Raw genomic sequence first — 25,604 nt, 5'->3', positions numbered from 1 at the left:
AACTGCACGTGTTGGGTGTTTCTAAGGATGTTTTATAAACAGTGTTATAAAAAGCAATACTGTAGTATTTGGGAGGGGTTCTAGGCTGCTGGAAATGTTCTCTTTCTTGGCCTGATTGATGCTATATGGATGTTTTACTCTGTGACTATTCATTAAGACAAACACTTATGGATTAGACCATTTTCTATATGAATATTATACTTCAGTAAAAAAAAAAATCTAAAAGGTTATTTTTAAAAGGCCAAAAAATTAAATGATTTTTAGAGGTCATGAATATACTCTTGCAGGATGCAAGCCAAACACTAACTGCCTTAGCGTGATGCAAATGGGAGCTGTAACTTGGGATAAAGTTTCCAATGACTGCATTACATGTGGATTCAAATTGTGCTGTGTCCTCGCCCAAATTCTGCACTTAGACTGAAGAGAAGGTCATCTGTTTTGGAAAATAGATAAAATGGCTGCAAAAGTGACCCTAATAATAAGGAAGATACTGCTTTGGCTAATTCATGTTAAAAGATGCATTAAATTGTTTATTGAACTAGGAATATGGAAAGAAAGCCATATTTATAAATCAATGTATTATTCATAAATATTTATATTTCATGATGATCCTGTGCTGTGCTCAGTTGCTCAGTTGTGTCTGACTCTTTGTGACTCCATGGACTGTAGCCTGCCAGGCTCCTCTGCCCATGCAGTTTTCCAGGAAAGAATACTGGAGTGGGGTGCCATTTCTTACTGCAGCAGACCTTCCTTACCCAGGGATTGAACCTGCATCTCTTGTGTCTCCTGTATTGGTAGTATTCTGTACCATTAGCATCACCTGGTAAGCCCTTTGTGATGATATATGAATTTAAATATATGTATAATAAAGTCCATTAACTGATAGAAGTAGAATTTTGGCTGTTTCAGCCTCATCCCTGAAGGTACACGTTTTCAGTTTGGTCAAAAAGCTTTCTGGGTTTTCTCACTGGAAAATGAGAAATCATCATAGGTTTGGGTTGACTTATAGGGGAAATGTGGTAAATGAAGCTAAGGGAGTGAATAAGATTTCCCAGGGACAGAATGTACATTGGGAAGAAAAGGGGGCCTGAGACAGACCCTAGGAAGTTCTAGCACTTAAAGGTTGAGGAGAAGAATCACAGTCTTCAAAGGAGAGAAGAAAGGGAAGATGCAGTGCCAATGAGGCCAAGTGAAAGGCTAGGAAAGAAGTCACGAGGCAAGGAGTGCTGATCAGGGTTGGATGACACAGAGGAGGCCAGGGAGGCAGGGACTGAAAATCATCCATTGGATTTGCCAGAGGGACAGCATCGGTGACCTTGGGGACAACAGGGTAGGGGAGTAGTAGGGGTGGAAACTAGTCAGCAGTCAGGAAAGGAGCTGGGTAAGGGATGAGGAACTGCAGACACGCCGTGCAGCCTGTTCTTTCAAAAGGCTGGACTACAGGGAGGAGGGAGATCTATTGCAGGGGCAAGGGGCAGGTGTTGTAGGGCGCCAGAGAGTTTTTCAAATAAGAGAACCTAAATTTTCTTACCTCTCTTTATTGAAGATACATATTAATGGCCACTATGTGCCAGCTTCATGCTTAGGATACATTGTTAGGATATGATAAGGAGCATTCAGAAGCTGTGAAGACAGATCTGTACATTGGCACTGTATAGTGTAATGATAGAGGAAAGCATGGGATTGTAGGCATAGTTCAGTGCAGTTCAGTCGCTCGGTTGTGTCCAATTCTTTGCGACCCCATGACTGCAACACGCCAGGCCTCCCTGTCCATCACCAACTCCCGGAGATTACTCAAACTCATGTTCATTGAGTCGGTGAGGCCATCCAACTATCTTATCCTCTGTCATCCCCTTCTCCTCCCACCTTCAATCTTTCCCAGCATCAGGGTCTTTTCAAATGAGTCAGCTCTTCGCATCATGTGGCCAAAGTATTGGAGTTTCAGCTTCAGCATCAGTCCTTCCGATGAATATTCAGGACTGATCTCCTTTGGGATGGACTGGTTTGATCTCCTTGCAGTCCAAGGGACTCTCAAGAGTTTTGTCCAACACCACAGTTCAAAAGCATCAATTCTTTGGTGCTTAGCTTTCTTTATAGTCCAACTCTCACATCCCTACATGACTACTGGGAAAACCATAGCTTTGACTAGATGGACCTTTGTTGGCAAAGTAATGTCTCTACTTTTTAATATGCTATCTAGGTTGGTCATAACTTTTCTTCCAAGGAGTGTCTTTTAATTTCATGGCTGCAGTCACCATCTGCAGTCATTTTGGAGCCCAGAAAAATAAAGTCTGTCACTGTTTCCATTGTTTCCCCATCTATTTGCCATGAAGTAATGGGACCAGATGCCATGATCTTAGTTTTCTGAATGATGAGCTTTAAGCCAACATTTTTACTCTCCTCCTTCACTTTCATCAAGAGGCTCTTTAGTTCTTCTTCACTTTCTGCCATAAGGGTGGTGTCATCTGCATATCTGAAGTTATTGATATTTCTCCCAGCAATCTTGATTCCACTTTGTGCTTCCTCCAGCCCAGCATTTCTCATGATATACTCTGCATATAAGTTAAATAAGCAAGGTGACAATATACAGCCTTGACATACTCCTTTCCTGATTTGGAACCAGTCTGTTGTTCCATGTCCAGTTCTAACTGTTGCTTCCTGACCTGCATACAGATTTCTCAACAGATGGGTCAGGTGGTCTGGTATTCCCATCTCTTTCAGAATTTTCCACATAGAGGGGAAAATGTGGGCATAGAGGGGATTCTAAATCCAGTCCAGGGTTGGGATGTCAGCAAATAGTGTCACAAAGATGACGCTGGAACTGGATCTTGAAAGATGAATAGAAGCATAGCAGAGGGAGAAGTTGGAGAAAGGACTTTCAGGAAGAATAAATAGCACCATGTTCAAATCAGAAGGGTATGAACGAAAATGGCCTTTGGCTATGGAGGTTGGTATACAGGTGGTTAAGTGTTGATGGTTCCTGAGTACATTGACTTGGCTGGAGTGTAAGGCATATGGGCTAGTTCGAAAGGAGAAAACAAAAAAAGTAAATGGAGCCAAATCATGGAGGATACTACATTTTATGTATATAGTACAGGCTCTGAGCCATTATAAAGTTTATTTAATAAGGAAAGTAAAAATGATCAGGTGATGAGACATCAGCATCATTTTGGCTGCACTACTGAGGATCAAAAGAGAATGGACAAGAGTCAGTTTCAATTGCCTGGCTTGTCAGTTCAGTTCAGTCACTCAGCTGTGTCTGACTCTTTACGACCCCATGTACTGCAGCACGCCAGGCCTCCCTGTCCATCACCAACTCCTGGAGTCTACTCAAACTAATGTCCATTGAGTCGGTGATGCCATCCAACCATCTCATCCTCTGTCATCCCCTTCTCCTCCCACCTTCAATCTTTCCCAGTATCAGGGTCTTTTCCAATGAGTCAGTTCTTCACATCAGGTGGCCAAAGTATTGGAGTTTCGGCTTCAACATCAGTCCTTCCAATAAATATTCAGGACTGATTTCCTTTAGGATTGACTGGTTTGGTCTCGTTGCAGTCCAAGGGACTCTCAAGAGTTTTCTCCAACACCACACTTCAAAAGCATCAATTCTTTGGTGCTCAGCTTTCTTTATAGTCCAGCTCTCACATCCATACATGACTACTGGAAAAACCATAGCCTTGACTAGATGGACCTTTGTTGGCAAAGCCTGGCTTGTAGTGAGGATCTAAACTAAGTTAGTAGTAGGATTAGAAAAGAAGAGTGAGAAATGAGAGAAGTTTTAGAGACTACAATTCCTTTTTACTTTTTAAAATCTTTTATTTTGTATAAAGATATAAATATATAAAATATACATATGTAGAATATATACATATACATATATATGAGATATACATATATATATATAAAATACACATATATAAAATCAGTATAGTCGATTAACAATTTTGTGATAGTTCAGGTGAGCAATGAAGGGACTCAGCTATACATATACGTGTATACATTCTCCCCCAAACCCTCTTCCCATCCAAACTGCCACATAACATTGAGCAGAGTTCCATGTGCTGTACAATAGGTCCTTGTTGGTTATTCATTTTAAATACAGTAGTGTGTACATGACTATCTCAGACTCCCTAACTATTCCTTCCCCCTGTCAACCATAAATTAGCTAAGTCTGTGAGAAAATATTTATTTACTTATTTGGCTGCACCCAGTCTTAGTTGCGGCACCCAGGATCTTTGTTGCAGCATGTGGGATGTAGTTCTCTGACTAGAGGTCAAACCCAGGCACCCTGCATTAGGAGCTCGGAGTCTCAGCCACTTGACCACTAGTGAAGTCCCTAGGGACTACATTCTTGATGGCTGACTAGAAGTGAGGAGCGCTGGTGTAGGAAGAGTGTAAGATGACTTACATCTTCCTGGTCTGTACCTTAGTGATGTTACTCACTATGTTTGGGAAGAAAAGGATGAGCATGTTTGAGAGCAGAGAGATATGATAATGAATTTGGTTTTGGACATGATGACTTTAATATGTATGTGAGATATCCCAATGAAGATGTGTAGGAGGTGGTTGAGTATAAAATTTGGAATTCAGGTAAGTTGAGGAAAGATATTTTGGAGACACCAGTCTGTCAGTATATAGTGGTTAAGTGGAACCATGAGAATGGATGTGGTCACCTGCAGAGAATATATAGTGAAAAGAGTGCCTGGGCAGCATTAGGGTGGATAACAAAAGAAGAGCCATGAAGGGGATTGGGAAGAAGTGGCCAACAGGATAAGAACTGAGCAAGAGAGTAGTGTCCAATGTGCTATCATAAAAGCCAAGGAAGGAAACAGCTTCTAGAATGAGAGTTGTCATCAGAGAAAAATTACCACACTTAGATGAGGTCTCATAGGTCTCCGTTAAACTTTGAAATTAAGATGTAGCTGATGATCTTAATGATTCAAAGACAGAGGAAGAACGAAGCCAGAGGCACCACACCTCCTGATTTCAAACTGTATTACAAAGCTGTAATCAAAACAGTATATCTGCATAAAAGAAGACATATAGATCAATGGAACAGAATAGACAACCCAGAAGTAAACTCATACATTTAGTTAATTTCATCTGGAAACAACCTAAGTTTCCATTGATGGGCAAATTAATAAATAATATTCATTCATGCTGAATATGGGCTTCTTTGGTAGCTCAGCTGGTAAAGAATCTGCCAGCAATGTAGGAGACGCCGGTTCAATTCTTGGGTAGGAAAGATCCCCCGGAGAAGAGATAGGCTACCCACTCCAGTATTCTTGGGTTTCCCTGGTGGCTCAGATGGTAAAGAATCTGACTGTAATGCAGAAGACCCGGGTTTGATCCTTGGGTTGGAAAGATCTCCTGGAGGAGGGCATGGGAACCCATCCAGTATTCTTGCCTGGAGAATCCCCATGGAGAATCGCCATGTTGCCTGGCGTGCAACAGCCTATGAGGTCGCAGTGAGTCGGACAGGACTGAGCAACTAAGCACAGTATATGCTGACTATAAGAAAGAATGTAAAGATTCCTTCCAGAATAAAGAAGGAATGCTAGTGAGACAGCAGGATGAAGAACTACTACCACTCAGTGAGTGCAGCAGAGAACGAACGAGAAAGGATAGTAACATGAGGCTGAGATGAGGAATGGGGAAAAGAAGGACTGAGGAACAGTCGCTGGGAAGTAAGCAGCAGGATCACATTTAACACCGCAGGTAAGAAACTAATGGAGGGGCAATGGCTAGTGGAGAAAGGTCCCAAAGAAGAGAGGCAGGTGTGAGGAATTAACCATGGTTACTGGAAGGAACTGGTTTTTAACCTTGAGAGGTACTTCTTCCTTCAAGACTAAAAGGGAAGATGGGTGAGGATCCAGATAAGTGCATGTATAAGGTTATGATGGCAGTAGGGATGGAGGGTTGACATGGGAATTTCAGGCCATTGTACCTGGTGATCCCATTCTCTCTGGAGAGGAGTTGGTGTTTGTGAAAAATGGAACACGAGGGAGGCAGAATGTTAGGGATTTTGAGGAAAGTGTTAAAGGAGGGGAGACACTGTTAAGAGGAATGATGGCTGTTGGCCTTATAGGCTCAAAGGACCATGGAGTTGAGGATGCTAGCAAGAGAACAAAAGATACAAGCACAGCTACACTTAAGCCTCTGATGAAGAACAGAGGTCATTTCATGACAACACTGAGTAGGGTAGAGGTTTGAATAACCAGATGATATGATTCTCAAAGACTGGGAGGAGGTATGGAGAAGTGCTTGTGTGTGTTTGGGCCTTTGAAAGCCCGGAGAATGGAGACAACTTCCCTCTCCATAGACATGTGGAAGAATGTGAAGAAATGATGTACTTAAAAAAAGCCAGCTCTCTCTTAGAGGAAGTGGATGCTCAGAGGTATATAATGGGGCTGAGAATTTTGGGATTTCAGAACAGAAAAGATTGGGAGAAGAGTCCAAGACAGAAAGGGCTAACTCTGGGAAGCAGTGAAAGGGTAAATTAACGAGGGGCATGGAAGAACAGATGAGTGTGTGGAAGACCACATGGGAAAGGAAAGATGACCCCAAAGGCCTGCCTTGTAAACGATGATCCTGAAAGACAGGATGGGAGGCTATCAATTCTTGCTGGCTCTATAATCATTTGTTCCTTCTTAGTGAGGGGGGAGGCACCGGGTAGCATCAGTGCTTAGCTGTAGACTGCTCTGAGACTAAGCCCCTGCTCAAATGCTCATGAGAAAGCCACAGTTAATAGCACTCTTCAGTAGAGCCCAGCCCTGGAGAAAGTGAGCAAGAGTATTAAAAAATGGCCAGAGTCCAGCACTGCTTGAGTTGGGCTCTTCCAAGAGTATGTTTTTCAGGCTCTGAAGGATTTCAATTCCCTGTAGAGACTCTAGGGAAGTCTCTTTTTAGGAGACTCTTGATTCTCTCCCACAGAGCAGGAGCCAGAGAAGGCAGAACCAGATGGAATCTAGAACACAGGTGGAGGGATTAAATGTGGAGAAGAGGAAGGACTCCTGTCCTCTGGGATAGGAAGTGAGGAGAGCCAGTTCTCTAAATTTCAGTTCACAGAGCAATCAATTTGCTGAAATTCACCAATTTTGCCAATTTACCAAAATTTTGTTTAATTATGTGTAAAGTTTACAACCATTTGCATGGCTGTATGGATTTTAACTAGTTTTGAAGATTACAAAGTGTAATTTGAAGTGTAGTTTAGCTCAGTTTTAGTTTCATTTGCAGCTGTTTTCCTGAAGTCATTTTTGCCAGGGCTGGCCTGGCCAAAGTTCAGTGTAGTCTAAATTTTTACTTACTTTGAATCTACCACTTTTGAGAGTGAGAATTTCTTGTGTATTTTGTTCTGTAACTATTTTAAAATGACTCAAATGTCAAATATAAACAATCTTGGGGGGTTTCTGTCTTTCAACATTTTCAAACTAATAATTTGTTTTTTTAAATACTTTTCTGTATATTTATAATTTTAATAGGTATATAGATATGGGCTGAAATACGGCCATTTAATATTTCCTTACTTATTGGTAAATGGTATTAATAGTTACTACAGTAAGTGATAAAATTAATTATATAAATTTATTAGTTCAAGATAATTATTCTAGGATCTCATGATGACCATGAATAAATGGGCCTCCTGCCATAGTGACACTGAAGAAACATTTGTAGAATTTCTGCTGGTCCCATTCATGTCACTATAGGAAGACTGTACTTTAGGAATATCTCTGCTTATCCCTATCCTTGATTGTGTAGTTACTACTTCTAAACAAAGTTTTTACTCTGATTTTTTAATTTAAAGTAACAGTTTCATTGGGATACAATTTCATAAAGTTCATCCTTTTCAAGTGTACAGTTCACAGTCACTTTTAGTATATTCAGAGTTGTGTATCCATCAACCACAATCAAATTCCAGAATGTTTCCTTTGTTCCAAAAGAAATCCTATATCCACTAGCAATTACTCCCTATTTCCTTCTCCCTTCAACCCCTGGCAATAAATAATTACTTTCTGTTGCTGGAGATTTGCTTGTTTTGGATATTTCATTTAAATGGAAACATATAGTAAGTAGCCTTTTGTGTCTGGCTTCTTTCACTTAGCTTATTTTTTTCATATGTGTTGTAGCATGCGTCAGTATTTCATTCCCTTTTATGGCAGAATAATATTCCATCCTATGCGATGGCACCCCACTCCAGTACTCTTGCCTGGACCATTCACAGAGGAGCCTGGTAGGCTGCGGTCCATGGGGTCGCGAAGAGTCAGACACGACTGAGCGACTTCCCTTTCACTTTTTACTTTCATGCATTGGAGAAGGAAATGGCAACCCATTCCAGTGTTCTTGCCTGGAGAATCCCAGGGATGGGGGAGCCTGGTGGGCTGCCGTCTATGGGGTCACACAGAGTCGGACACGACTGAAGTGACCTAGCAGCAGCAGCAGTATGAATATATCACATTCTGATTATTCATTCATTAGCTGATGGACATTTGGATTTTTTGTCCTTTTTGGCTGTTACGAGTAATGCTGTTGTGAACATCTGCATACAAATTTTTGTGCAGACACACCCTTTTAGTTCCCTTGGGTATATACCTAGGAGTGGAATTGCTGGTATGATATATAGTTAACTGCATATTGTAAACTATGTTTACCATTTTAAGGAAATATTTGAGGAAATGGGCCAAGTTTTTCTATAGCAACTTTACCATTTTACCTTTATTCCAGGAATGTTTGTTGGTTCCAATATATCTGCATCCTTGCCAACACACTTCGTCTGGCCAAGATGCTGGGGGTAGGACAGGAGCAGGGGACCCTGCACCATGCTGTCCGGATGTCCCAAATCTCCCACCGGTCTGCCTCCCCTGCCAGAGAAGAAGGGGTTCCCTTGCTGCCCACATGGGTTCAGGGAAGCCCTGCTGACCGGCAAGCCAGAGCAGCGTTTCTGGGCCACAAGTGTCTTCAGACACCTTGGGTGAGATTCCTCACGTGACCTCGACTAGATGCCAGCACTTCCTCTCACTAGGGAGCAGAGGCCCCTGGGATGGGGCCCGAGTGCAGGGATGACACACGGGGTGATCCTGATGTTACCTCTATGGCTGTTCTGGCTCCATCCTAGGTATCCATCCTCTGGGATTATCCAGGAGGGAAAAGGCTTAGAAAGGGCTGGAATGCTTTCTTAGCTGGAGAGGGTGGGATGGATGGAGTAGAACGGGGCTGGACAGAGTAGTAGATCAACCTAGACAGCATATTAAAGAGCAGAGACATTACTTTGCCAACAAAGGTCTGTCTAGTCAAGGCTATGGTTTTTCCAGTAGTCATGTATGGATATGAGAGTTGGACTATAAAGAAAGCTGAGCACCAAAGAATTGATGCTTTTGAATGTGGTGTTGGAGAAGACTCTTGAGAGTCCCTTGGACTGCAAGGAGATCAAACCAGTTAATCCTGAAGGAAATTAATCCTGAATACTCATTGTAAGGACTGATGCTAAAGCTGAAACTCCAATACTTTGGCCACCTGATGCAAAGAGCTAACTTATTTGAAAAGACCCCGATGCTGGGAAAGATTGAAGCAGGAGGAGGAGGGGACGACAAAGGATGAGATGGTTGGATGTCATCACTGACTCAATGGACATTAGTTTGAGTAAGCTCCAGGAGTTGGTGATGTGTCAGGGAAGCCTGGTGTGCTGCAGTCCATGGGGTCACAAAGAGTTGGACACCACTGAGTGACTGAACTGAAGTGAATGACTAATGATGTTCAGCCTCTTTTTATATGCTTATTGGCCATTGTATATTTTCTTCTCTGATTTCTTTCAGGATTTTTTTCTGTCTTTGATTTCCTGTGGTTGGAATATTCTGTAGTTTAAATATTCTGCAGTCTTGTACACCTAGGTGTAGATTTTTTCAGTGTCCATTTTTTTTTTTTTTTTTTCAGTGTCCATTTTGATGTCTTCTGAACTTTCTGGATATGTGGTTTGGCATCCTCCATTAATTTTAGAGAATTCTCAATGATTATTACTTCAAATATTTCTTGTTTCTCTTTTTCCCCCTCCGTATTCCCATTACATATATTGTTACTGTCCCAGAGTTCTTGTCTTCCACCGTCCACAGTTCTTGGATATTCTGTTCCTTAAATAATTATCTAACTTTCCTTTTTACAAACCTTTAATTGAGTGAGTCTTTAAATTCTGTAGTGCTTTACAGTTTTCAGTCTCACACATGATTTCATATAATCACATTATATAACCCTTTTGTTCCCCACCCCTCTGTTGCCCCCTCTCCCTCTTATTTTCCTTTTGTTGCTTGTGTTTTTGGCATCCTATCTAAGACATCATCACCTAATCCAAGGTCAAGATTTATTATTTTAAAAAAGCTTTATGATTTTAGCTTTTACATTTAGGTCTACGGTCCATTTGAATTAATTTTTGTATGTGGGTGAGGTAGCAGCAACTATTTTACATGTAGATACCTAGTCCTATCATTATTTGTTGAAAAAACTTGTTTTTGATTTTTTTGTCATCCTTGTTAGGAAAAAATTGACTATAAATGTGAGGGTTTATTTCTGACCTCTCAATTCTGTTCTCATCTACATGTCTATCCTTATGCCAGTACCATATAGTCTTGCTTACTTTGTATAAGTTTTAAAATGAGGAAGTATGAGTCCTCCCATTTTTGTTCTTTTTCAAGAATATTTTGTGTGGCTATTCTGACTCCCTTGAATTTCCATATGAATTTTAGTATTTCTGCAAATAAAAAAGGCAGCATAACTTTCATAGGGATGGTGTTGAATCTCTAAATCAATTTGGGGAGTATTTGTATCTTAACAATATTAAGTCTTTGCATCCATGAACATGTGTTATCTTTACATTATTTAGGCGTTTTACATTTTATCTCAATAATCTTTCGTAGTTTATAGTGTGTAAACTTGTTCTTTTGTTAAATTTATCCCTAAGCATTTTATTCTTTTTTATACTATTGTAAATGAAATTTATGTTTTGGATTGCTCCTTGCTAGTGTGTCAGAGAAGGCAATGGCACCCCACTCCAGTACTCTTGCCTGGAAAATCCCATTCACAGAGGAGCCTGGTGGGCTGCAGTCCATGGGGTCGCTAAGAGTCGGACACGACTGAGTGACTTCACTTTCACTTTTCACTTTCATGCACTGGAGAAGGAAATGGCAACCCACTACAGTGTTCTTGCCTAGAGAATCCCAGGGATGGGGGAGCCTGGTGGGCTGCCATCTATGGGGTCGCACAGACTCCGACATGACTGAAGCGACTTAGCAGCAGCAGCAGCAGTGTGTAGAAATAAAATTGGTTTTTATTTACTGATTGATTTCAGAATGGTAACTGACCTTGTATTTCTAGGGTAAAACTGACTTGGTTCTGGTTTATAATTCTTTCCTTATGCTGTTGGATACAGTTTGCTAGTATTCTGTTGAAAAGTTTGCGTCTATGTTTATAAGGGGTATTGATATTTTCTTGTGATGTGATATTTCTTGTGATATTTTCTTTTTCTGGATTTAGTTCATGGTAATAACGGCTTCACAGAATGAGTTAGAAAGTGCCGTTTTTAACTTTTTAAAAATTCCTATGTTTTTTTAAATCAGCTTGATCAAATGAGTATTATCTATTTGTTTTGGGCATCTGAATCCTAAGTTTCTGATGTTAGGATTACTAACAATAGTGACATTCAATACAATTTGATTGAAATGTGGTACACAATAGACCTAAAGAGAAGACTTTGGTAAAACTCAACTAAGTCAACCTGAAATTAATTGAAAACTAAAATTAAAAAAAGTGAAACTACAAAGTTATTAAACCTTTCCATGCAACACAATTTCCATAAATTTTATAAACTACTGATAGGAACAAATTTTTGGTGAATTGATAACTTTACCAGATTAGATTTTGGTGCTCAAAACCATCAGTTTTTAAACTTGATAACTTTGGAAAACTTGATGAATTGAGCCTTTGGGAGCTTGGTCAATGGGTGACCTGTCTTCAGTAAACAGATTTTCAGCTAATTGCCTAATTCCTGGATGTAGATAAAGATCAGGAGGGTAGAGAATTGAGAAGACCATGCTTATAGCCTCTTTTTTTTTTTTTTTTTAGAAGTAGGAGGTGAGGTTAAGTGCTTATAACAAGAGATGAAGATGATACAAAACAGTTTAAGAGAAGTGTAGAACATTTGGAGGGGTCAAGAGATGGTAGGATTGAGCAATTTACGACTGCATAGTTGTGTTCAGGACCGAATTTTGTTGATCCCATTGCCAGTGGTTGTGTAATACATTTTTGTTCCTAGAAGCTTAGTGATGACTGCACAGGAGTAGCCTGGTAATTCATAAGTGGGTGGGAGAGAAAGACATGGGGTTGAGTAGGAGCTACCATGAGAACAGATGAAATGTTGGATCATGATATCCAGACTAAAGAAAGAAAGGCCTGGTACACACAGGCAGAAAAGTGTTCAGGAGACTGGAGAGTTTCTAGAGTTTGAAAATTTGATATATGTGCAAAGGGAATGAGAGACCCAGAGGCCAGAAGCTGGGTTTAGAGAATGAGATTCTGGAGTGTAAAGCTTTAGGGTAAAGTAGATCTGGTCACGAAAGGGTCAAAGGCCTGGTAAACAGAATGGGCTGGAGAGATGGGCTTCAGGAGGAGAGAACAATAAAGAACTATGGGGCCAGCACCTCTAACGGAGCATCCCAGGTTGGGATGGTAAGACTCTGTGCCTAAGACTTGAATGAATGTGTGAATGATCAGAAGCTGTCTTCTCCCACCTTTACCCCCAGTCGGCTTGTGCAATGAATGGCCCAGTCAGTTATAAAAAAAGATGGATGTGGGCAAGTGTTTCTTAGTATTATAAAACCCTTTCAGAGTTTGGACTGTCCTGTACTTGCTCCTGTCTCTACTAGTTCCATGTTGATTTCTCAGTCATGTTTGGAATTCCTGATATTCTGTCTATCAGCTCTAGCCCATCCTGCTAAGTCTGATTCATTTTGTGACTAGCTCTGGGCTACACACTGCATGTTTTCTCCTCAAAGGCAGACATGTTCAACATGCAGGCTTGCCAACTGACTTCCTGTGCACAGTGGGCCAGCAGGTGCTTTAGGCATCCACTAGCAGTTAAAGCCAAGAACATCAGGAGGAGGTGGTACAACCAGTGTCTTGAGTTCTCAAGAAAAGAGGCTTTACATAAAGGTGGTGGAAGCTGCAGTAGGGAATGAGAAAGATCTCCAGCCCCTTTGCCCTCAACACAAGATTTTGCACTTTTCCCTTAAATTTGTCTAAATCCTTAAGTGTCTATCTATCTCCATAACTAAGGCCTGGCAAAAGTACTCATTATAAAATTGTCTTACTCTATTTGGGCTATTATTACAAAAATACCACAAACTGGGTTATTTATAAATAATAGAAATTTATTTCTCATTGTTCTGAAGGATGGTAAATCCAAGATCGAGGTACTGGCATGGCTGAATTCTAGTAAGGACCCTCAGCCAGTTTCATAGCTGACATCTTCTCACTGTGTCCTCTTTATAAGAACAATATTCCCATTTGTGAGGCTTCCACCCTCAAAACCTAAGCACCTTCCAAAGGCCCCACCTCCCAATATCATCCAATTGGGCTTAGGAGTTCTTTCTGAAACTTGTTTTACTTATTTATTTGCACTGGTCTTTGCAACATTCAGGGTCTTCGATCTTCATTGTGTCATGCAGGATCTTTAGCTCGGACATCTTTTTTAGTTGTGCCATGAGAACTTTTAGTTGCAGCATATGAGATCTAGTTCCCTGATCAAACCCGAGCCCCCTACACTGGGAGTGTGGAATCTTAGTCCCTGGACCATCAGGGAAGTCCCTGGGCATTAGGATTTCAACATAGGAATTTGTGGGGGTGGGCGCAGACACAAACATTCAGACCATAGCAAAAGATCAATTCACTGATCTTCAAATTTTACTTTTTAAATCTCCTTTCCTCTCAAGTTGCTGCTGTATCTCTTCTATCTTCCCCAACTCCTTTTCTTAAATCTTTACTGAATTTGTTACAATACTGCTTGTTTTATGTTTTGGTTTTTGACTGTAAGGCATGTGGGATCTTAGCTCTAGGACCAGGGATTGAACCTGCACTCCCCTCCCACCTGCCCTCAGCATTGAAAGGCAAAGTCTTAACCATGGGACTGCCAGGGAAGTCCCTGTTCTCCCTTTTCACTGTCACTACACTTTTCTAGCTGTTTTTATGGTTTCTGCTTTTGCCCCTCTCAAGAAACTGGTCCATTAGCGGTCAACAGCGAATATCCTAATTTTCAAGCCGGATGGCCAAAGATACTCATTATAATAACTACTATTTGGAGCCTGGCCAACATCAGGTTCCGAGAATACAAAAATTATCTAGTGTCTGTCCCCAGAAGCTCAGAATCTGAAGATATTTCTGACCCCACATCCCCTGGATTTTGAGACACCAGTGTTCTAGCTGCAGTTCTTTTCACCCTCCTCAGAGGGCTTCTGTTTCTGTGTGGCCTTTGAATGTTGACTCTGTCCTTTTCCTTATACTCTATATTTTTTGTGGGAAATCTCATCCAGTCCAGTTGCTTCATTTTCCACATATGTGTGTGAGTCTCACATGTGTATTACTATCTTATATATTCTCTGAACTCCAGAACAACTCTTCATGAGATAGCTCTTAACATGAATATGTTTACAACAAAGCTCATCTCAGATCTGCTTCTCCTCTGCCGTCTTCATTCTCTGTGAATGGAATTATTTCACCCAACTGTCCAAGCAGTAATGTGGTATTATGCTTGACTCTTAACTTCTTCCTCTACCTCATGAAACACATGTGATATCTAGTCTATTCTATCTCCTCTATACCTGTTTGATCTGTGGGCTTCTCTCCATTCCCTCTGCTTCTGTCCTAGTCTAATCTTCCCTCAACTCCCCTTGGATTCCTTAACTAGGAATTTGATTTCCTTGCTTCAAGTCTTGTCCCTTAACCCATCTTCTGGTCTGATGCAAGAATGATCGTTCTGAATTGTAAATCTGATCCCTTTTCTCTTAAAAATCCTTCAGTGGCTTCCCCTCATCTTCAGGATAAAATCCAAGCACTTTATCATGTTTTACAGGGCCCTTTGTAACCTGATCTTGCCTGGCTTTCTCGCTTCATTTCCTCCACTTCATCCTCAAAACTAAATCCCAGATGTACCAAATTACTTACTTGGAATTTCTCAACCACTCCATTCTGTTTCATAATTCAACACACTTCTACCTGCAGATCTTGCTGCCTGGAGTGCCCTCCCAGGGGACTTTGCTACCCAATACTTGATGAATGCCTACTCGTTCTTCAACATTCAGCCCTAGCATTGTTTCCTCTGAAAAGTTCCTTACTGATCTTTCTCAGTACTCCAGTATGCCTCGTGCACACCACGTTATTAGCTATCCATCTTACTATCTTGTGCTTATTCATGATTTGTCCCTCCAAATGGCCTTTTGGGCCCTGGAGGAGTCATCCCTGTATTCTCTATACTAGCATCGTGCTTTGAATGAAGGAGGACTGTTTGCTAAATTCATTTGGTAATTAATTTTTGAGTCTCTCCTATGCACAAGGAAGACAGTGTACTGGGTACTGTGATGAATTTTGCAGGTTCTCTTTCCTCTCTGAAAGGCAATTTCTCAGTCTCCTTCATATTCTGTATCCTGTCTGTCCCCTAATGTCTGACCTCCGTCTCCTTTCCCTCTACATATATACCCTGAGTCATCCCATCCATTTCCTTAGCTTTAACTGCCAAGAACTCACAAATCTTCTTTCCCAGGGAAGAACTCTTTCCTAAACTCCACACGCTCCCAGGCATCTCAAACTCAGCACATACAAAACTGAACTATTTTTCTTTTCCTTTGTTCCATGTGAGATAAAGGGAAAGGTTAATTGTAGGAAATCTGAGACCAGTTTAAGAAAGAGCAGTTAGAAGTTAAGTCAGGGCAATGGGATTGAGTTTTCAGTTACATCTCTAGGTACAGCTTTCGTATTTTCATCTTCTTGAAGTGAAGGGCAGTAAAACTTTAATGCTTTGGCTTTTCATGCTGGGCCACACAGTGGTGTGCCAAAGTATACGTGAAGCCACAGTGTAAACAAAGTTCATCTTCCTATAGCATCAATTTTGATAGAATTAGTATGTGTGTGTGCAATGTACAATATTTAACTTGTAAGAACTAAAACCATTATTTTTATGTTAAACATATATATTGTGGAACAGAATGCAAAATGTCGCAAAAGTTGAAACTCCTTGCCTCAAAATAAAAACACAGACCACTTAGGAATCAAACCTAGATCTCCCACATTGCAGGCAGATTCTTTACCATTTGAGCCACCAGGGAAACCCTTTTTATTATGACAGCTCAAATTTAACTACTGAATTCATGTTCCTGAGTCAGAGCTACAATATGCCCACACATTTAAGGGCACAGAGGAAAACTTCATGGGTACGGACATTATCCAGTAGTGAACAATGGGGAATCAGCATCGCAGGAAGTTCATTTTCAGATGAAGTAAGAGGAAACTGGGGAAGGGAGGAGTTAGGAAACTTAAAATGCAGAACTTGGCTAAAGAACTTAGTACAATATGTTGACTCAGTTGAGACATTTATAGATGCCTATTTTTCCCAGGTTCTCTACTGGGTGGCCCGAGTTGATTAGGTATCTCCCCTACCCTCTAGGAATTCATCAGCTAGTGATGGGTGTTGAACAATGTAACTGTGCCATTGCTACAATGAAGGGTGTACCATGAGAAACTGGACCACTGGAAAAGCCCCTAACTTAGCTTGCAGAATTCAGTGAATACTTCTTAGAGGAGGCAACAGATCAGCTTCTGGCTACATCTAGGAAAATGTATAGGCATTTTCTGTCTGTAGGTAGGTTAGAAATATTTCAGGAAATTGAAATATGAAATGTGTGGGAAATCAGTTAGACACAAGTTTACATTCTTGATTGTCATTATGAACACCTAAGTCCCTGGAGAGGAAGGAGCCCGTTTCTTCAGCTTTGGTATCTTCAGCAGTGTAGCTCAGCACTGTCCCTGCATACAGTACATTTATGGTTTTGTAAAGCTGAGCCAGAGAGCTGATTATGACAAAGACAACATGTAGCTGACGCCACCTCATGTAAAAAACATATATTGAATTCAGGTTCAATTGTAGGAACAGAGTTATCCAGAAGGGTGAATCCTAGCTCCTGGCTTTGGGTGCTCAGCTGAGTGAAGGAGTCAGCCAAGCAGGCAACTATAGGACAGCGTGAGAATGCTTTGACAGCCATACCTCAGGACTCTTACTGCACCCAAGAATGGACCTATTCCCATATGGAAGGTGATGTGAAGTTGGCCTCAAAAAACTGACTTTGAGTAGCGATTTGAATCACATGTAGGAGGTAGCCTGAAAGAGGGCAAGCACTACGCTAGAGGCACCACCATGCAGAAAGGCATGATACATTTGGAGACTAACAAGTTAACTCTAGGATTAAGGTAGGAGACAAGCCTGAGAGGTGACAGGCCAGGTCATAGAAGGCCTTTGTGCCAGGATACAAGCTTGGATTTTAACCAGCACAGCTAATGCTGAATCACTGTAATGCTGGCTTAAACCAGGTTTTTCAGAGCTAGGTTGTAAAACATTACCGAGTTGTAAAATCAACTTGGTGAGTTGGGACCCTCCTTTTAAAAAAGTAAACTAGAAGAGAGTAGACAGTATCAGTGCACATGACATTTATAAATAATATTTTGTGATGCTTTTGTTTCAACAATATAAATATACACATCAATATTGTGTTTAATGTACATGTATTTTGATCTGTGGTAAAAAAAAATTTGGAGAAACACTAAAAATTCAACACTACAAAACAATGTTATCAGATTACTTTTGGTAGCAATTCATAGAGAAAACTCAGGCACAAATGGGAGTAATCACTAAAGATTCTTATTATATAGTATCTTTTAGTTCTTCTGACCTACCATTCTCAGTATCATCTTCAGCCTTGAGCCAGTTCCCTGTTTATCAGAATAATATGTATTCTTACTGTTACAGAGCCTGGATTCTCATTGCCTCAAATTATTTAAGACCTGTCTATCTCTGAACCCATCAATAGCCAGGGGGTGGAAGTACCATGACTACCTTTAGACTAATCTGGGGCGTTTGTTTTGGAATCAACCCACTGCAAGAACTGTTAACGCAATGTGGTAAATTCAGTGCATTACGGAAATACTGTAGTGGCACCTAGGGTCACTAAGTAATAAACTTAAGTTTGGAGATGGTCAGAGCAGTCACCCAAGAGATGCCAAAAGTGTGTGTACAAGTCAGGTAGGTAAAAGGCAGAGAGTTCTCCGGGTGGCAGATGAACAAAATGTATTAAGGAAAGCCATGCACAGAGGAAGTGCTAAGTGTGTCTGACTCTTTGTGGTCCTATGGACAGAAGCCTGCCAGGCTCCTCTGTCCATAGAGATTCTCCAGGCAAGAATACTGGAGTGGGTTGCCATGCCCTCCTCCAGGGAATCTTCCCCACCCACTGTCTCTTCTGTCTCATTGGCAGGCAGTTTCTTTATTTACCACTAGCGCCACCTGGGAAGCCCATGTATAGGGAAACGGTCAAAATAAGGCCTTCCACGACTCTGGAACATAAAATTAGAGACTAGAGAAGAAGTTGGAGCAATGAGCAGATGCCTTCTCACTGAGGAGAGTCACAGTAAGGAAGCTGGACTCCTTCCCTATTGGAAAAGTAGAGCAGAGAATTAAGACAGCAGATCTCTATCACTATGGCTGCAGCGTGCAGGGAAGTCCATTAGGGGACTACTGGAGTAATGCAGGATAGGGGGGTCTTGGATTTCAGACTAGGGAGGCGTGTGTACAGATTTGAGAAACACTATGGAAATAAATTTCCCATGACGTGCTAATTTGACTCTAGAAAATGAGTGTAATATAATAGCCTGACTTTTGTAGTAGTTTCCTTTGGATTCTGGGCTTACACTGCCATTGCTCTATTGAGACTAAATTTGTTACATTTTGAGAATGGGCATAACCTGTGAAGCTGGAGCTTGAACAGAGAAACTTTGTAAGTAGGAGGGAATTTTTAGTATATACGGGCCTCTCTTGGGAGTTTGGAATTTATTAAATAGGTGCCAGCATGGATTTGGGGGCATATTCCACCTATTTAGCTGGGGACTTGCCATTTATAGGCCTGATTAGTGAAACTGCTATACTGTTATTTCCCTGGTGTTATCCCAGTGTTTATGTTCAGTCCAGTCCAACTCTGTGACCCCATGGACTGCAGCCCATGAGACTCTCTGTCCATGGAATTTTCCAAGCAAGAATACTGGAGTGGGTTGCCATTTCCTACTCCAGAGGATTTTCCCAACCCAGGGATTGAACTTGTCTCTTGCATTGGCAGGGGAGTTCTTTACCACTGCACCAATCCCTGAGTCTTTAGTAAATGCTTTAGGGTTCACATACCCTATCTACTATATAGGCTAAAACATTAAAAGGGATGCAGTGTCTCTTGAGACCACTGTGGCACTGGACATGGCCCATCAGGCTGTGAGCTCCTTGATGGCAAAGGTTGTTTCTTCTCAATTCTACATCCTAATATGTAGCCCAGGGCCCGACATATGGCCGACACTTGTTAACTAGTATATCCCTAGTGCCTAAAATGATGCTGGGTACTAGCAGATGCTGAATAAAACACTTGGGGAACTACTAGAAGCCCCAAAGGAAGGAGTACTTCTGGGGCTTAAAAGGAAAAGAGTCCAGTCATAATCCACCTGTTAGCAACACTTAGAGATGTGGTTTTAATTTTAAGGAAAGTGCTTTTTCTAGGAGTCAAGGCTGACTCTAAGATATCTGGTTGAGGGGAATGAGTTAGTGCCAAAAACACAGAATGGGGGCAAATTTTTTTTGAGGAGCATTCAGAGTTAAACGTTAGTCAATAAATATTCTAAGTGTCTACTATATGTCACTTAAAATATAATGTCAGAAAGAGCTTTTTTGTAACAGTGCAGAAGACCAACTGGAGTAGAATAAAAGAGATGAGATCTCTGTTGGGGGCAGATAAGTTTCTCACTTAGGCAGCTGTCCTGAAATGGGACCAGAGTAGCTGGCATTGAGGCCAGTATCTGTCTGCTAGACTGGGGAGCCCTACACCCACAACCTTATTATCTCAAACAGTGTATGGGTTTGGTGGGCCAAATACCCTCTGAAGGTCTGCCCTAAGATAAAAAATCTCTATTTTTTAACTGTACTAGAAATCTGGGATCTCCTAGGCCCTGATATCCTGTATTCGTGCAGGGATGATAGCTCCAAGACTTCCCATGACTATCTCCCAAGTGAAGCCTCTGAGTGTGAGGATGGGCAGCCTGGCTGGGCCCAGTCTGGCTTCACAGTTCCTAGTACACATAAAGGAATTTCCTACTTCTCACATCCTGACCATTTTGAAGCCGGATTTCCTTCTTCCGAGTTCCCAGAGAGGCCCAGATTTGACAACAATGAAAACTTCCAGGAAATTCCCACGTACTTGACTTCCTCATCTTTCTTCCACTTCTACCCTCCCTCTCCTTCACCCCTCCATTCCCACCCTCAAAGGAAGGAGCTTATTCTGCAGTCAACATCCTCTGCTAAAAGGTTCCATTCTCCTGGCCAGGTTGATGGTCCTCTCCTCTGAAGTCTATTCAGGGTTTGAAGGTAGCACTTGAGGGTAACATGTGATCCTGTCCAGAAATAGAGGAATGGAAACTTGCAGGTTCCTAGGGTACCAGATTATTGCAGAAAGTTCACTTCTAGATGTTAATCCTCCTACTCTTGTCAGGAAGTAATCTTTAAGAAATCCCAGGGGCTCAGTCTCTGTGCTAGATAACAAAACTCAATCACCTATGGGGGCCAGTTTGGAATTACAGAATACATGCCCCATATAATCAGGCATGAAGAAAAACAAAGCTGTGTTAATTCAACACAACCCAGATTAAGAGCCAGAAACATGCCATGAATTTACTACCTCATACAGACCGATGTGGAGAGTTCTTATTCTCCAGAAATCCGAAGGGGGGAAAACAATCAGTTTATATACATACAATGAATTTTTACCTATTGTGCAAAGAAAAGGGTATCTGGCTCTCAGAAAGTTCTGGGCTTCAGACTCCAATCAAACGTCCATTTTACAACTCAAGCTCCAGTTCTTAGAGCTTAATAGAGCTCCCAAGGCCTGTGATCACGGGCACTGATGAGGGCCACATGCCCTTTGGCTTCAGTTAAACCTCTGGTGTTTGAGCTGGGTGGGAGCTGCGGGTGCTTGCTTCCTGGTCCTGCCGCAGCCCCTGAAGCAGCTGGTTTAGGAGTGTGAGGTTGCTGTCTCTGCGTGGCAGGGGCAGGGGTGGGAGACAGTTCCCTTTGTACTCAATCACTGCCATTTTGGCCCGATCCTGCTGATTCCGATTTGGGATCTGCAGCATTCTCGTGTAGCCCCCATTCTGACCTTGGTACCGAGGGGCCAGTACTTGAAACAGCTTTGGGATCAAGTCTTTCTCCTAGAGGGGGAGAGTTTTCCAGGAGAGAGCAGAGTCAGGCACCATCACGGAGACATTAACTTTCAGTATCCCCAAAGGTAGGGTTCAAACACACACACCCCCACAGCCCTTCCCTCACCCTCTGACGTGGTATTATAAAGTGATCAATGACAGACAGTTGTGTAGACTGAGATTCACGTTGAACTCAACGTAGGACATATATCTCTAACTTAGTTCACATTTGTCCGTAAGTGCGTGCCTTACTTTCGCACAGTTCCCTTTCCTCTAACAACTCCCTTCCACTTAAGGACCAAAGGATAAGATCTGGGAAGTGGACAGGATGCACTCACCGTGAGCCAGAAGTCCGCCATGCGCATGGCTCGTTCGTTGGTGTCTCCCAGCTTCCCGTAGTCAATGAGCTGTGAGGACACAACATCACTGACCAAAATCCGAGCAAGAAAGGAGGCGTCAATCTTAATCCTCTAATGCCAAACTGCAACCTATTCATTCCATACGCTAGCAAAGCATGTCGCTAATTCAGGCTACCTCGCAGGCTAACCACGCAGTCCTAATCAGGTCTCCATTTGAGGGGCACCAGGAGTAGGTTCAGCTCACGATAATAAGGAAAGAGACTTCCGGCACTCTTTACCAGAGCGGTCCCAATTCTTCCCCAACTCCAGCCGGATCCCGCCCCCTCAGGCCAGACCTAGGCGAGAACAAGAGGGTCACGCCCCTTACCTTCTCGGCGTAGCCCCTCAGCTCGTCCACGCGTGACCATGACGCCTCGATGCGTTCGTGTCGCACCAGTCCCGTAAGCAAGTTCTGCAACAGGTGAATGCGGGACTCGGGACCAAGGCCTAGGCGGCGGTATACGCGGCCGTGGGAGATCGCGGCGGCGAAAGACAGCCGCATGTTCCCGGCTGCTCCCCGCCCCTGTGAGGCCGGAACTGGAAACAGAGACGCGGCCGAGAGGCGGAGCTTAGAGGACCCACGCGCCTTACGTAGCTGCGTGGTGGACGTGTTTGCGCATGTGTATCAGGGCCTGCCTCGTTGGCAGCCTTGGGGAGGGCGGAGACGGGGCGTTGACCTGGTCCGGAGGAGGAGAGACCGGCAGAGTTTGGTCTAGCGGGCGCGGCTGGTTTGCCCGGGAACCAGGCGCCCCCTAGTGTGGAGTGAGGAGGCCGACGGTTTCTCTGGTGCTGCGACAGTCGTCATGTGACCCCGCACTGGGAAGCTCAGCCAGGAGCTGGCTCTGAGAGTGAGGACCTGAAGAGGAAAGTGCCTGGCGGTGTTCCAGTCCTTCAGGCCGGCGGACCTGCTCTTTCTGAGGCGCGGGGCGTCTGACACGCTGAGCGTGTCATTTTGAAAAGAAAACTGTTTTCAGTAGTAATGGCGAAATGAATGAATAACAATAATAGGAAAGAAACGGAGATGGTGAAAATTTTCTTTCCTTTAAGTTGTTGGCTGGTAAAAAAAAAGCACAACGTGAAAGTTGAGAGTTGTTTTACCTAGCAGACAAAACTGAGGACTTGATCCCACGACACAGTAGCTAACATAACTCCAAGAGGCTATGGTGGCAGAGGGGGTTGTAGAAGGGGTTTGGAGTGAGTGGAGGGCAGAAAATATAAAAGATTTTGCAGGGAAGACAGGGTAGTTGGAGCATCAAAAGATTACTCTTAAAGTCAGATATCTCAAGGGATTTAGTGCTTTTCTATGTATGAGAAGATGCAAGAGTCTAGGCTCACTGAGATCATTGTTTTGATATGCACCCCAGCTATTGGAGGCTAGTATCCTGTTTTCTCATCCTGTCTCCTCAGGTTGCTGTATTCAGTGAGTGGCTGCAGTGTATGATGATTCACTGGGGAGGGTTATGTTTCTGTCCTGAGTCTCCTTGGGGTTTACTGTGGTGGAGAGGAGGTGCCTGCAGTGGCTGATGACTGCAACATCGTTTGTTTACTGATGTGGCAGGCGACATTTTTAATTTGCAAAGCACATAGAACCATCCTAGTTCAAGAAAGATTACTGTGCTCAAAGGAAAAGTAATGATTTAATATTTTTAAATTACATCACTGTTTTTTATTTTAAAAAGGGAAAACATGCATTTATGTGTTAAAGAAATGAACAGTAACATTATAGTCTCTGGTTTTGAGCCTTTGTGTCAGCTGATTTGCCATGACTTAGTCAAAATTGTTCCTTGTTGAGAAGGCAGTGGCAACCCACTCCATACTCTTGCCTGGAAATTCACATGGACAGAGGAGCCTGGTGGGCTGCAGTCCATGGGATTGCTGGGAGTTGGACACAACTGAGTAACTTAATTTTCACTTTCATGCATTGGAGAAGGAAATGGCAACCCACTCCAGTATTCTTGCCTGGAGAATCCCAAGGACGGGAGAGCCTGGTGGGCTGCTGTCTATGGGGTTGCACAGACTTGGACACGACTGAAGCGACTTAGCAGCATGTACTCAGATGTGTCCCCCCGCAAAAAATATATGCTAAGTCCTACCCCACTCCCACACCTCCTGTATCTCCTTCACCCAGTACCTCAGGATGTGACTTTCTATGAAAATAGAGTCCTTGCAGATGTAATTGGTTAAGATGAGGTCATGCTGGACTAGTTCAGTTCAGTTTAGTCGCTCAGTTGTGTCCCACTCTTTGCGACCCCATGGACTGCAGCTGGACTAGGATGGATGCCTAATCCAAAAGGGGTGGTGTCCTTATAAAAAGAACACTTGTGAAGAGACAGAGACACACAAGGAGAATGCCATGTCACCAGGAAGGCAAAGATCAGAGTTGTCTAATGCAAGACAAGGATTTCTGGCAAACATAAGAAACTTAAGAGTAACTGAAACTGTCAAGTGTCCTGTTGGGAGGTTCTGAAGAGTTGTGGTCCTTTATGTCTCAGTGCAGAAAGAATTCAGTGAGAGGCAAAGTGATAGATAAGAACTGATTTATTAGAATAGGATGCTTGTGAGACTTACAAGCAGGCAGACAAGAGGTTGCTGCACCCAAAGAACTTACTGGGCTACAGTTTTAAAATCAAAAAGTGAGGAGGAGGAGAAGACTTCTTCGTCATTCTTGAGTAGAGGTCATGCTTCCATCATTTGTTCCTCCTCCAGGCTGGGCAGGGGAGTTTTCTTGTCCCTACGTGGTCAAGCTAGGTTCACAAATTATTGTTTTTTATGTGTGCACAGAACATGTCCTAACTTACTGAGTTCATTGGTCAGGATGTGAGGCTCATGCTACCATTGTTTTCTTGTTTGGGGCATGTGTCTTGCTTCTGTTCATGGTTTTGTTGCTAAGCAAGCCTGCTTGGTTTTGTGGTTAAGCAAACCTGCTTTCTTGAGTAATCATTATCTTACAGGGGTCTCCCATATATTTTTCTACTTGCAATCCCTTGGAGGGATTAACTATTTAATCACCTACTTCTCTACTTTACTCTGTCCCTGTCACCAGATGTGGAACAGATTCTTCTCTAGATTCTTCAGAGAATGCTTGGCCTAGCTGACAAGTTGATTTTGGACTTCTGAACTATAAGATAGTAAATTTCTGCCCAGTTTGTGACATTTTGTTATGGAAGCCCTAGACACATACTCATGTTTGTTAGAAAGCATATTTATATTTGTCATTCTGTTTTCCTCTTAGATAACCAGAGAACACTTGTTAATTTTAATTTTTAAAAATTTCCTTAGTCTGAAGCAACAATTATGCAAATAGGAAAAGTCTTAAACATATGGATATGTTGGCAGAAAATAATAGAAACCACAGTTCACAATAAATTTCAGAAATTGCAGTAGTCTCTGTGTCTCATTTATTTGGGATTAATTTTTGCAGCTTATCTCCACATTTCAGTATAACATCATCATCAGAAAATTCATCCTAAATTTCTACTGGTAAAAGTTGGTTAGATTTTCTTCTTTGCAAAATTCAGGGAAATTGAATATTGACACGTGTTATTTGATCCATTTGCTTTAAAAAAGAAATATCCACATGGTGAAAATGTACAGCATCAAGCATTGTCTTTATTCATTTAGGTTGGTGCAAATGTAAATGTAATTGTGGTTTTGGATCACAAATTTTAAATCATTATAACTAGG

The 25,604-nt window shown here is 42.2% G+C and overlaps 1 protein-coding gene across 1 annotated transcript; it reads right to left on the bottom strand.

Annotated features, from left to right (window-relative positions):
- Nucleotides 1-20,969: 20,969 nt before the first annotated feature.
- On the bottom strand, nucleotides 20,970-22,571 carry MRPL17 (mitochondrial ribosomal protein L17). The gene is made up of 3 exons (XM_040258503.1): nucleotides 22,249-22,571; nucleotides 21,861-21,929; nucleotides 20,970-21,531 (listed from the first exon to the last, which is right to left on the bottom strand). Exons 1-3 carry the CDS (start codon nucleotides 22,420-22,422, stop codon nucleotides 21,256-21,258), a joined length of 519 nt encoding a protein of 172 aa, XP_040114437.1. The 5' UTR covers nucleotides 22,423-22,571; the 3' UTR covers nucleotides 20,970-21,255.
- Between the last annotated feature and the right edge of the window lie 3,033 nt (nucleotides 22,572-25,604).

Source organism: Oryx dammah, unplaced genomic scaffold, assembly GCF_014754425.2.
Source record: "Oryx dammah isolate SB20612 unplaced genomic scaffold, SCBI_Odam_1.1 HiC_scaffold_17, whole genome shotgun sequence".
Lineage (NCBI taxonomy): Eukaryota > Metazoa > Chordata > Mammalia > Artiodactyla > Bovidae > Oryx > Oryx dammah.
The sequence above is the reverse complement of the archived record's forward strand: the minus strand, read 5'-3'. Positions and strand labels throughout refer to the sequence as shown.